The sequence below is a fragment of the Solanum dulcamara genome, chromosome 2 (assembly GCF_947179165.1).
Source record: "Solanum dulcamara chromosome 2, daSolDulc1.2, whole genome shotgun sequence".
Taxonomy (NCBI): Eukaryota; Viridiplantae; Streptophyta; class Magnoliopsida; order Solanales; family Solanaceae; genus Solanum; species Solanum dulcamara.
Window position 1 is genome coordinate 52,332,237 of NC_077238.1, and position 13,011 is coordinate 52,345,247.

The 13,011-nt window shown below is 37.3% G+C and overlaps 1 protein-coding gene across 2 annotated transcripts in view; it reads left to right on the forward strand.

Annotated features, from left to right (window-relative positions):
• LOC129880565 (agamous-like MADS-box protein AGL9 homolog) overlaps window positions 1-11,507 on the forward strand; it is a 64,874-nt gene extending 53,367 nt beyond the window's left edge. Inside the window, exons 7-8 of one of the 2 annotated variants that reach the window (XM_055954653.1) lie at window positions 9,386-9,456; window positions 11,242-11,328. In XM_055954653.1, the coding sequence (XP_055810628.1) occupies window positions 9,386-9,456; window positions 11,242-11,248 (78 nt within the window). In that variant the 3' untranslated portion in view covers window positions 11,249-11,328. Of the gene's footprint in view, window positions 1-9,385; window positions 9,457-11,241 lie in introns of both variants that reach the window. The other variant, XM_055954654.1, reaches the window with a different exon arrangement.
• Window positions 11,508-13,011: the final 1,504 nt, after the last annotated feature.

Below are 13,011 nucleotides of genomic sequence, written 5' to 3' on the forward strand. Positions count from 1 at the left end.
TACATAGCTTATGCAATCAGAAACATGGTTTATGCAATCAGAGACATGGTTATGCAATTAGAGACACAGTTATGCAATCAGAGACACAGTTATGCAATCAGAGACATTGATCATTTCAGATCCTTCAAGAAAAGGAGCTTGTATCTCCACTTACTATTTACTATATAGCAGGCTCGAAAATAATAGTTTGACCACTTTCAGGCTTTTAATGGTCAAAAGTGACTATAAGTCACGAATTATACTCAGAGCTCATAATTGGAATTTTCTCCAAATCTATATCATATATCATTTCACTTAAAATTAAGCCATTCAAAAGGAAAGAAGAGAGAGGCTTTACATGTACTAGTTTTCATCACATAGAAGACTTAAAGGCAATGACTCAGTTATTGCAGGAGTTCTAATATCAAGAAGTAAATGAGAGTCTCGACTCATACTCAGGGCTTTACGAATGGATTGAATACCAAATGTCATATACATATCATTTATAGCTTACATCTAAGACATGCCAAAAAAAAAAGAAGAATAGCTCTACATACTTATTCCAAAAATGCGCCAAAAGAAAGCTTCACATACCTTGTCTGAATTATTCCTTATCCTGTTTGACTCGCCGTCCTTTGAACCTATTCAACATGAAAGTAATATGAATATCAACCCCTCTTAACTTTCCAGCACCCTAGGTTACACCTTAGTATTAATAGAATCTATTTCCTTAGTCGTTTCCCCGACTAGTTCTGTTATTTGCCAAGGCATCGCCAAAGATTGGGCAACACCTCCCCTATAATGTGCCCTATACAAAATTCCAATTAGGTCCCTAAGACCTACATCCAACCAAAAACAACAACCTACAGCAATTCACACCAACAATATACAATATAAACTCCAAATGACTCATTCAAAAATATGATATCAAATAGGGTGTCTAGTCTTTATTCTATAACGCCTTTCATTATACGAAATTAGGGGTTGTGTGGCTGTAACCAGCAGAATACACATACCTTTTAGAATGCATTTAGGCCCTGCAATAATACATTACACCCCTGCAGCAACAACTCACTCAAAACTATCAAAACGTGAATTCTGAACGGCGTACTATTTTACCTTGTCGCTTCATTTCGAAGGGGTAATGGAGGGGAAAAGGATTTACGTCCTTCATCAAAGTTATAGACATGTGTCTTAGGGTTGCATATATCGAATCATCCCTACATCAATTTTGTACAAAAAGATATGCCCAAAACACCAACAACAGTCCATGTAAGATTTCCAAAACCAAAATCTGGGCAGCACCTCCTCTACACTTCATCACCCTTTTTCGAGAATCTAAAAGAAAAACTGGATTTTAAAGTCTAAATGAAAGTTATAGAACTATGAAATACGTTTCCAAAACATATTGAATAACCTGAAACGAATCTATATACAAGAAGTTATACCAATATTACTAACAACTGTCCCCTCTAAAAATGGGTTTGTTAACTAGTTTTTAACGTTTTCCCTCTTTGTTCTTTCAACTTTATCTCAAGTTCCAAGCTGAAGAATTAATTCCATACATATCGTACGATACATATATACACCTCCACGGGGTTGAGGAACATTATAGATAATTAATTCATGGAGGAAAATTGAAGAACTTACCTTAATTTCTCAAAAACCATGGCTGCCCCTTTCTCTTCTTCTTCTCACGTTTTTCTCTCTATGTTTTGGGCTGATTTTTGAGTTCCAAATGACTTAAGAGTCATTAAAATACATATATATGGTCCCTTAGGAATTGACACATGTCAGCCCCTAAGGGTGACACATGTCAAGCCCTTATTGGGCCATGGATCCACCCTTAGCCTCCAAGGCTGCCACGTGTCCTTGGTGGGGACCACCCTAAGTAGGTGGGTCACCTACTTGACCCCAAGCAGGTGGGTCACCTTCTTCCATGTGGCAATTTCCTAGGCTGCCATGTGGCACCTCTTTTTACTGCCACGTGTTGCCTTCTCCTCTCCCCCATGGGGTCGTAATCTCATCTTGTCTTAAGAGCCGATGTAATCCGCACTACGTAAGCTTGATATATACTTAAGCAATTTAAGTGTATAAGACTCTTAACTTAGTGTCTTACATAGGTAAATCGAGTCCTACGACTCATTTCTTAGCCTTCAACTCTTTCCTGATAATTATGACTCTATTTCCAACCTTCCTTCTCGCGAGGTATCACAATCTTCTTTCATTAGAGTTTTTTGGTGTATGTGGACAGTAAGGGTATCATGGCTACTTTCAAGATAATTAGGGACACATGTCAAGGTTCAAAAGTGCGGGGTATAACAGATTATTTGGCAAAGAACCCCATGGATAAAAGATGTGAGCCAATTAAGACTTATTTTCCATATGAGAAGATATCATGTGTGGATGAAATTATCCTTGATAATTATCCTAGATGGAAGTTGTTATTTGATAGGGCTTCTAACAGGAAGGTAGTTGGGATAGGAGTTGTTCTTATGCTTGAATCAGGGGAATATTACCCTGGAACTGACCAACTTAGATTCTATTATACCAACAATATGACAGAGTATGAAGCTTACATATTGGGTGTGATATTATCTACTGACATGGGAATTTAATAATTATTACTATTGGGATATTCAAATTTGATGGTCCATGAAATTCAAGGAGAATGAGAAACTCGTGACTCAAACATAATACCTTATCAATAATGTTTACAAGTTCTTTGTCAATGGTTCTTCTTACTGAAGTTTAGACGTATTTCTAGAATTGATAATGAGATCGTTGATGCCTTGGCTACTTATCTTCGATGCTTATGCATCCCGATAAAGCTCACATTGACCTTTTGTAAATACACCTTCACGATCAACATGCTTATTGCAACATCGCTAAGGAATAACTTGATGGTAAACCTTGGTTCTAGGATATTAAAGCATACCTTTAATCTGGAGAGTGTCTGATGGATGCTACAAGTTATCAAAAGAGAACTATTCGCTGGTTGGCTAGTGGTTTTTTTTAAGTGGAGGAATCTTGTACAAGAAGACCCTCGACTTGGGTCTTCATCGGTGTATAAAATCTAGAGAGGCCTCAACAATCCTGGTTGAAATATATCTAGTGTTTGTGGGCTGCACATCAATGGGTAAGTCCTAAAAAAGAAAATACTTCAAAAAGATTATTATTGGCTCACCATGGAGCGAGATTCCATATAGTTTGTTCGTAAGTTTCATGAATTCCAAATACACGGTGATTTGATACATCTCCTCCCTCAGAGTTGTATGCAATATCTGTACCATGGCCTTTTGTGACTCTGGGAATGGATGTGATTGGACCAATTTAACCAAAAGCGTCGAATGGGCACAGGTTCATCTTAGTAGCCATTGATTATTTTATAAACTGGATAGAAGCGGTAACTTTCAAGACAGTCCCTAAAGAGATGGTGATTGATTTCGTTCATTTCAACATCACCTATCGATTTGGTATCTCAAAGGTAATTATTATAGATAATGCTATGAATCTCAAAAGTCATCCAATGCAAGAGGTATGCCAATAATTTAAGATTGAACACAGAAATACAACTCCATATCGCACAAAGGAAAATGGGACCATAGAAGTTGCTAACAAGAACATAAAAAATATACTCTATAAAATGGTGTAGGGTTCTCGACAATGGCATAAAAAGTTTTCATTTTCTTTGTTGGGTTATTGCACTATGGTTTACACATCGACAGGTGGCACTCCCTATTTGCTGGTTTATTGAATCGAAATGGTTATACCCATAGAAGTTGAGATTCCATCCCTTCGAATTATTATGGAGGATGAGATCGATGATGATGAATGGATCAAAACATGATTGGAGCAACTAAGATTAATTGATGAGAAGCGATTAACATCGGTGTGTCATGGTCAGTTGTACCAAAAGAGAATGCAAGAGCATATAAAAAGGGTGGATCCCAAAGGTTTGAAGTAGGTCAGTTAATATTGAGGCGTAATATGCCTCACCAGCCTAAAGTTAAAGGTAAGTTTTCTTCAAATTGGCAAGGACCATTCAATAGGTATAAGATGTTGTCCAATGATGCTATGTATTTAACAAATATAGAAGGCAAAGTAACAGGAACGTACATAAATGCCAACACCATAAAGAGATATTATGTATGATTCAATGTCCTGATATTAAATCCCTCCTTTTTACTTGACATTTTGACGGTTGATACGAGGAAAAATCTGCACTCCATGTCTAAAAATTGTGCCATCCATTGCTATCCTTGATGAGATTTTATTTATTTCTTTACCCCTAATTTGAAAAAAAGACAAAAAAAAACAAACATATTAAAAACCTGAACTACATTCGACCTTATTCTTGTTTTAGCAAGATAAGTAGGTAGCCCTATCTCTGGGGTTCAATCCAACCAAACGAAAAATTTAAAATTATATTTTCAAATATTTGGAAAAAAGTCGTTCTTTTTTTATCAATCCCAAAAATTGAAAAGTCAACCCTGCTCGTTTAATGTCATCCCTTATAGCCTTGTCCAAAGGTCGTGTTACAACCAAATAAAGATCTTTGGATCAACCTTTCAAATGTATAAAGTAAATATGTTAAGAGTATAGATTAATGGCACCAACGGAAATACTTTTCCTCCACAACACTAGAGAGATAAAAATGAGAGGGTCTTGTCAGTGAAAACCCTAAAGGGCCCTGTAAGGCGAAGGTGAGTTGAGAGATTTAAAAATGAGAGAGTCTTATTGGTAAAAAATCCAATAGGCATCATAAGGCGAAAATGAGTTTAGTGAAATGATAGAGTCTTGTTAGCGAAAACCCTAATAGGGCACCGTAAGGAGAAGTGAGCTAAAAGAAATAAAGTGAGAGAGTTTTATTAATGAAAAAACTCACGAGCACCATAAGGTGAATAAGGGCCAAAACTAGATCATGGTTTGTTGAAAGGTTTGAAACTCAATTTCAAGGTCAAATGATCGATGAGAGTAGAGAAACAGTTTGGATGAGAAAATTAGGCTAATTAATTCAAAATGCATGTCATGATTATTAGAGTCGGCTACCACACTCCAATAAGTTTCCTTTTTCTTCCCTTCTTTAAAAGGATCGCTCTCATTGAATTATTTTATTTTATTATTTATATATTTATTTATTTATTTTTTATTACTTTGATTTCATGTATCCTTGACTGAAGTCTGTGCCAAGAAAAGTAAAAGAGGATTTCAAGACTCACTACCAACTTTTTTGATTGCACAATGGAAAGCATCCAGCCAATACAAATGCATCATATGATTCAAAAATGAGAAAAATTACCAATGGGTTATCGTCTACGACCAAGTTTTGAATTCAAGAAAAAGTAAAGGTTTAAGGAAGGCTAAAATATTTAATATCACGAAATAAAGGCAGCCATTGAATTTAAGTCACTATGTGTAAAAACAAAAATTGGTCCAATAGTGCAGCTTACCTGTGACGAGCATTGACAACGGGGGAATAACATAACAATGAAAAGTAATGACCGTATGAAAACAAAGTCAAAATGACAATTACAGGAGAAGTCATTGGTGAAAACCTCAATAGGCACCGTAAGGTGAAGGCGAGTTGAGAGAAATGAGAGAGTCTTATTAGCAAAAACCCTAATAGTGCACCGTAAGGTGAAGCGATCTAAAAGAAATAAAATGAGAAAGTTTTATTGGTAAAAACACTCGCGGTCCCCATAAGGTGAATAAGGGCCCGAACTGGATCATGGTTTGTTGAAAGGTTTGAAACTCAATGTCAAGGTCAAATGATCGATAGTAGTACAGGAATAGCTTGGATGTGAAAATTGGGATTATTAATTCAAAATGCATGTCATGATTATTAGATATGGCTACCACACTCCGATACGTTTCCTTTATCTTCCCTTCTCTAAAGGAATATCTCTCATCAATTATTTTATTTTATTATTTATTTATTTATCTTTCATCACTTTGATTTCTTGTATCCTTCAGTCAAGTGTGTGCCAAGAAAAGTAAAAGATTATTTCAACAATCACTACCAACCTTTTCAATTGCACAAACTAAAGCATCCAACCAATACATATGAATCATTTGATTCTAAAATGAGTAAAAATACCAATGGGTTACCATCTATAGTCAAATTTTTAATTCAACAAAATGCAAAGTTTTAAGAAAGGTTAAACTATTGGATATCGCGAAATAAAGGCAGCAATTGAATTTAAGTCACTATGTGTAGACAAAATTTTGTCTAATGGTGCAGCTAAATAGTATTAAGCATTGACTGCATGGGAATAAAGTCAGAATGACAAGTAAAGACTGTATGAAAACAAAGTCAAAATGACAAGTATAAGAGTAATCGTTGGTAGAATTCAAAACAAAAAACCAACTACCATTCTTTTAAACTCACAAATTCTCTTTGTTGAAATAGGGACACAAGCTGTGTTTAGATTAAAGATCAAAAATGCTAAATGTTCAGTCTAGTCTATAGAAAGCAAAATGACAATACGACAAAGTAGGTTTGTAAAAACTCAATTAGGATGAATTGATTAGCTTGTCAAACAGTGAATGATTGTGAATACCTAGGAAATAACATCTCCTATACTTTAACATTCCAAAAATATGTTTATAATTTTGTAACATTAACAAAAAAATTCTAGTTTAAACTGGGGTAATTTTTTTTATTCAAGTTGTTGTTCTATGGGAGTTAGTATAGCAGGACCCTCCAAGACAAAGGGATTTAATATAGCAGGCCCCTCCTAGATAATGGAATTTAGTGTAGCAGGCTCCTCTTGAAAAATGGAATTTTGAGTAGCAGGACCCTATTGAACAATAAGATTTAGCGTAGCAGGACCCTCCTGGACAATGAGATTTAGCATAACAGGACCCTCTTGGACAATGGGATTTAGCATAGTAGGACCCTCCTGGATAATGGGATTTAGCATAGCAAGCTCCTCTTGGACAATGGGATTTAGCATCGCAGAACCCTCCTGGACAATGCGATTTAGCGTAGCAGGACCCTCCTGCATAATGGAATTAAGCGTAGCAGGACCTTTCTACTTAATGAAATTTAGCATAGTAGGACCCTCCTGGACAATGGGATTTAGTATAGCAGGACCCTCTTAGACAATGAGATTTACCATAGCAGGACCCTTCTGCACAATGGAATTTGGCGTAGCAGGACCCTCTAAGACAATGAGATTTACCATAGCAGGACCCTTCTGGACAATGGAATTTGGCGTAGCAGGACCCTCTAGGACAATGAGATTTAGCATAGCAGGACCCTCATGGACAATGGGATTTAACATAGGAGGACCCTCCTAGATAGTGGGATATATGGCAGAAGGACCCTTCTTGACAATGGGACGTAGACTATCATAATTTAATTTAACTAGATCATCATGATGAATGGGGTAGATTTCAACATTTAGAAGCCATCTGAGGAATGCATTTCAATAACGCTCAAGTCATTCAAAATCGAGATTCAAACTTGAGTACTATTTTTTATTCATACTCAAAAAAATTTAATTATTGTAAAGTGGGGCAAAAATTTTGTGCTATTGCTTTTGTTTGTTTTGATTTCAGGGTTCCTCTTATAGAATAAAATCAATCCACCTTTCAAGCTAATGATCTATTCGGAAAGCATTATCAATTTTTGAGCTATAGTAAGAGAAGCCTACCTGGAGAACAAGTTAACCTTCCAGTTCATTTGAGATAAAAATGAATATCTCACCACTCGAGAAGGCATGAAGACCCAAGTCAAATTTAAGAGAAGCCATATAGATAGGATCTCATACTTGTATTTTCCTTCATTTCCATGTAAATGAGAAGCTGCAAACTGGAGACTCGATCTGACCTCACCTAAATTCTAACTCATTATATCATCTCCTTAAACTACACGTGACCTAATTCCCTTATAACCCGGGATATGTAGGCTATCTAAAACCAGGACTCGGTCACATCATTTTTCTTTCAAATAAGAGTTTGGTCAAAACTTGTCACATTGTCTACTTCTTTGTCTGTAAACTCTTTTTTTTTCTATTCATAGAGGGGTAAATAGTAAACACGTAATTTTTTACCAAATTTGAAACTTTACATAATTTTTAGTTCATAAACAATTCTTTTATATCTAAATTAAGGTAATGACCTCAAGGTCATTTTCATCTTTTCCGATTTTTCATTGTTTAGATCTTTCCTATAGTGACCCAAAGTTATGACTTGTTGGTATTGACAGTTCGATAGCCTGGTCGTTTATTTGGGTTTTATGTACGATTCCCTGTTTTGGAGCTCTTGGAGTTTAAATGATTGACTTCAGTCAAAACACCAGGAAGATGACCTCAGAATGGAATTTCAATGGTTTAATCAACTTCAAAATGGTCATTTTAGACTAGTAGCATGCTCGACTTAAGTCCCGAGCCTTTCGATGCAAATTTGATCCATTAGGCATTTTAGACTTCAAGCCGTGGCCTAAGGTTGAATTTGATCATCATTCTTGATAAATGTACTCGTATTGAAATTCATTTAGTGCAGTTTTCTCCGAAATGTTGAGTTTGGTATAAAATAACTTTTTGTACGATTATCGAGGCTTTTAATCTCATTTTGAGCCTCTTTGTAGGATTACAAAATAATGCTTGGGTGTGTGATCCACTTTTTATCAAAAAGACATCTGATGCGAATTTCGATTATAGCGTTGAGTCTAGAACATCGATTATGGTGGGGAAGCATAGTCCGTTCGGAAGCACGATATTTTGAATGAATTTTGGGCCCCCACGGGAGAATTTTAGGCTTTCCAAAGTCTTGGCTACAGCAGTATTTGGTGCCTTCGCTTTAGTGACCCTAGTATTTCTATAGAAACCTTTGCTTAAACGACTAGGGCATCGCTTAAGTGAGGCATTCGAGTGAGGCACATGCTGCTTAAGCGGCCTGGACATCGCTTTAGCGATGCTCGCTTAAGCAGCCGGGCTCGCCTTAGCGATGCTCGCTTAAGCTGTCAGGAATTACTTTAACGAGGCCCGCCTCTTTTGAGAGTTCAATTAAGAGAACCCTGAGGAGCTTTTTAGCGATTTCAAGTCTTGAGTGTTCGTTGTGATATTGGATACGCGTGGGAGTATTCAAGGAGCTTCAGAAAGTATTGTAGTATGGTAATTTCATGCCTAAAGGGGCCGCCCTAGCTTAAATTTAAATCTTTAATTGTGAATTTATTGTTGAGCTGATTTATTCCATTTTGAGTATCAATATGTGCCCTATTTTGGGTTACAAACTCAATAATGCATTGAGAATTTCTTTCCAGGGTCGATTTTGATATTTCCATCATGGGTCCCACAATCTCATTTTTGACTCAATTTTGGGTCTTTCTCTAAAAAATGCATTTTTCATGTCAAAACGTCTATATTGATGAGGTGATCGATATTTTGATGGCGTGGAGACAATTGGAGACGATTTTGGAATGGAAAGCTACCAAGGAGTGAACTTGGAGTGTGCATGTTTGGCTTCGAGGTAGGCTGCGGTCTCCCCTTTTTTGATTAAGCTCTATAAGGTATTATTTAGTATAAATTGCTTATGATTTAGATTGAATTTGATAGGTTAGGCTCATTCCTACTTTCTTGCTTTCTGTCCTGGTATGAGCCGTAGGGTATGTTGACTTTATGCAACCCTTTATGTAATTGGTAGATTATTGGTTATGCCTTGGTGTGGCCTTTATTAGCCTATTTTAGGTGGCTTGTTTAGTTTTTATGGTCATTCACAGAATTGTGCCCTAGAATTGAGTTTGGGTTGACCCTTAATTGTTATAGATGTTGTTGGAAGGAATTTTTGAGACTTAGTGTCCTTTGCTATTGTAGCACCTATTTTGGATCCTTGGTGTAGTGGTTTACATTTGGTTAGGCTTGTGAATTACTATTGGGCCCATTTTTGGATTTAGAGTTAGAAGTCTCTATGCTTTCTTTTTTGCCATTTGGAAGGTCTAGTTGTGGTTATACTCTCGGGGTTGTACTTTAGTTAGATTTACAACTTTTGATTGATTAGCTGAGCACCTGTTTCCTCATATCCTCTTTCTTGTTACCTAGTTATGGTTGAGCTTCCTTTTAGGCCTTGTTTTTGAGTTAGAGGAGTAGACTTGATCCCTAGGTCTTGGTTAGAGGTTGGTTGTGTGTGTTAGTCTTGTTTCTATTCTCTAGAGGGTAAGGTGCTTGTGGAATCATTATTGTATGTAATTGGGCATGTTTCTTGGGTGTTTATGATGACATGTATTATATTGCATCCTTGTTCTCTCGCCGATGTTGTCGACCCCATCATGCATTTATTCTTGGCATTTATTTAATGAATCTGGGTTGTAACCCAACCTATTTTTTTATGGATTTTCTAAATAGGGGTCATACTACCTTTATAACTACTATTTATATTGGACAGAAGGAATCAAGGATGCGCTCGTTTTTCTTATATTGGTTTCGTTAGAGAAAATTCTCCACCCTTTCTATGCTGATTTGTCTATTTATTTCCGGTCACCATGACAGAGTCGATTTTAGATGATCGCCTATATAGATTGATATAGATTTATATAACACTTACATTGGGACTAGGCAGGTATATAAGGGTGTTACCGAGACCCCCATGGAGATTCGAGAGAGGCGCATGGGTCCTACTTCCTGTCGGGATTCAAAGTAGAAATATATATCTTGGTGTGAGGCACTTGGTACTTATGGTACTACAGGTTTTATTAATTAAGTCTCCTTCATATATGTATTGCCTATCACTAGCATAGTTGTTTGTACTTTTTAGTATTATTAGATGTCGTGTGGGTTTACCTATTTGTGAGTGAACCTCCTAAGCACAGGTGCTCGGGAGGTATTGTCTAACTATTTGAAAACTTGTGGCAGTGTAAGGGGTGGTCTCTTGTTTGAGGATAGTTATTTCCCTTATTCATATTCATTTAACCATTTGTGTAGGGATTTAGTTTTTGCGTTCCTTTGGGCCTCTAAGTGATATTTGTGTTTACTTCTGTTAGTAGGTTGTCCCTTAGTTGTCCTCCTTCATAGTGTGTTGTCCTATTTAGGTTCTGGGTTGGCGCCACCAAGTATGTCTTTTGGTTCCTTGCTTATTCCCTACCTTCTCCCTTCCTTGTATTAGATGTTTCTTGTTGCAGGCTTCCGTACTATTAGTTACATATGATATATACTTCTTGCTTACATGTTCTTTATACTTACTGTATATTTGGAGCTCAGTCGGCCAATGCTTGCTGAACACCACTTGTTGGTACTCATACTATAATTCTGCACCTTGCAGATCATAGTACCAATTTCCCTTGTAGAGTTGGACATCATGCGGAGCATCTCTTGGGATTTGGAGGCTTGAGTGAGCTCCTGACATTCAAAGTTGTCTATTTCCCTCAATATTGGATAAGACTAGTCTTTATTTTGTTTTGAGAACCAGTCTATACTTATACCTTGTTTTGTATAAGCTTTTACCCTTGTTTTGACTAGAAGCTCGACTACCGACTTATACCAAGTCTTGGGCATTTATTTATGTATTGATTTGACTTATTCTTTTTCATTTATTAGTTAATATCATTATTATCTTACATATTCTTCGCTTTTGTCAAATAGCCCATTGTCTTTGGATCTAGACTATGGGTTAGGCTTTTCTACCTGTGGGTTATAGTAGGTGTCATTATGAAGTGAAAATTTGTATTATGACAGATTGGTATCAGATCTCTTGGTTTACCGGTATCGTTGGTATGAGAGCTAATGCCTAGTAGAGTCTTATAGATCGGTGCCGAGATGTCCGTATCCTATCTTTAGGAGGCTATAGGGAATTTAAAGAAATTCCATTCTTGACTCCCTATCATGTGCCTTTGTTTCATATGACCTATAAAAAGCTTCTTTGGACTCACTCTCTCTTAGATGGATAGCACAAAGGTTTTGATGGACAAAAATGGAATGCCTAGTCAGATCACTAGGGCTTCGATGCTTGGTCAGGAATCTGGTAACATTCAATTATAGTATGAGGATCTAGGGGCAGCCTAGGCTTCGACAGAGTTGTTGGTCACTACAACTCCTTAAGATTCCGTGTTGGGCACTCCGAGTCTTTTTGAGGATACACCGCAGACAAGTGTGGTTTTGGATGCATCGAGTGGTCCTTAGCCTAGAGTTAGATCTGTAGTCCTTCAGCAAGGTTCTTCATAGATTTTTCAGTATGTGGTTAGGTTTCTTGAGTGCGACCAGACTCCCACCTTGTTTCCTAGCTAGTGAGAGTTAATTTAGGGATTTATAGGTGGGTTGAGCTTGACCCTTTGTTTTGCATCGGAATATATGATGTCATTTTTATCTACTTTTTCCTAAGTGGTGAGTTTGCAAGGGACATAAAGCATACGTGTATTGAGACTTACAAAGGTAGCTATAAGAGGCCCCACCGATAGCATCATAGAGATAGCATCTCATCTCTAGTTAGGTATCATCCCAGTGAGGGTCATCCTCCATCTCGACCTATTAGACCTATGGTAGGAGTACCTCAGGTCTAGGAGGTTTTTTGGAGGGTTATAGTACCCACGGTCGATAGAGTTCATGACAACCTTCTCAAGGTTTGCATTCAGGGTATTCAATTTTGCTGACTCATTCTATTCTAGTTGATCTATCTCAGAAACCGACTTCTCATAAAGGTTGTTATGAGTGTGGCGAGTTGGGACACTTTGCTAGAGATTGTTGTAAAGGCTACCTTCTTATGCAGCAGGCTCAACAGGTTCAGTCCCCTAGAGCCCCAGTACAGTTAGCTAAGAATGGTCCCTAAAGTGCTAGAGGTGGTAATCATTTTACCTGAAATATCCAGTGTAGCTCATCGCATCCTTCACACCAGACTTTAGACTATGCAGGTTGCCTTGCTTGTGGGGGAATAGGTCATCGATCTAAAGAGTGTCCCTAGTGTTGGGCCATTGCTTAGTCATCTCAGTTTAGACAACCATTTGGGTTAGTAGCACCCTTAGGCAGAGGTGGTGCCTCGAATGTTGTAGGTAGTGGTACAAGTGTTCAGTTTGAGGCCATGTGCATTCCATCCCATTGT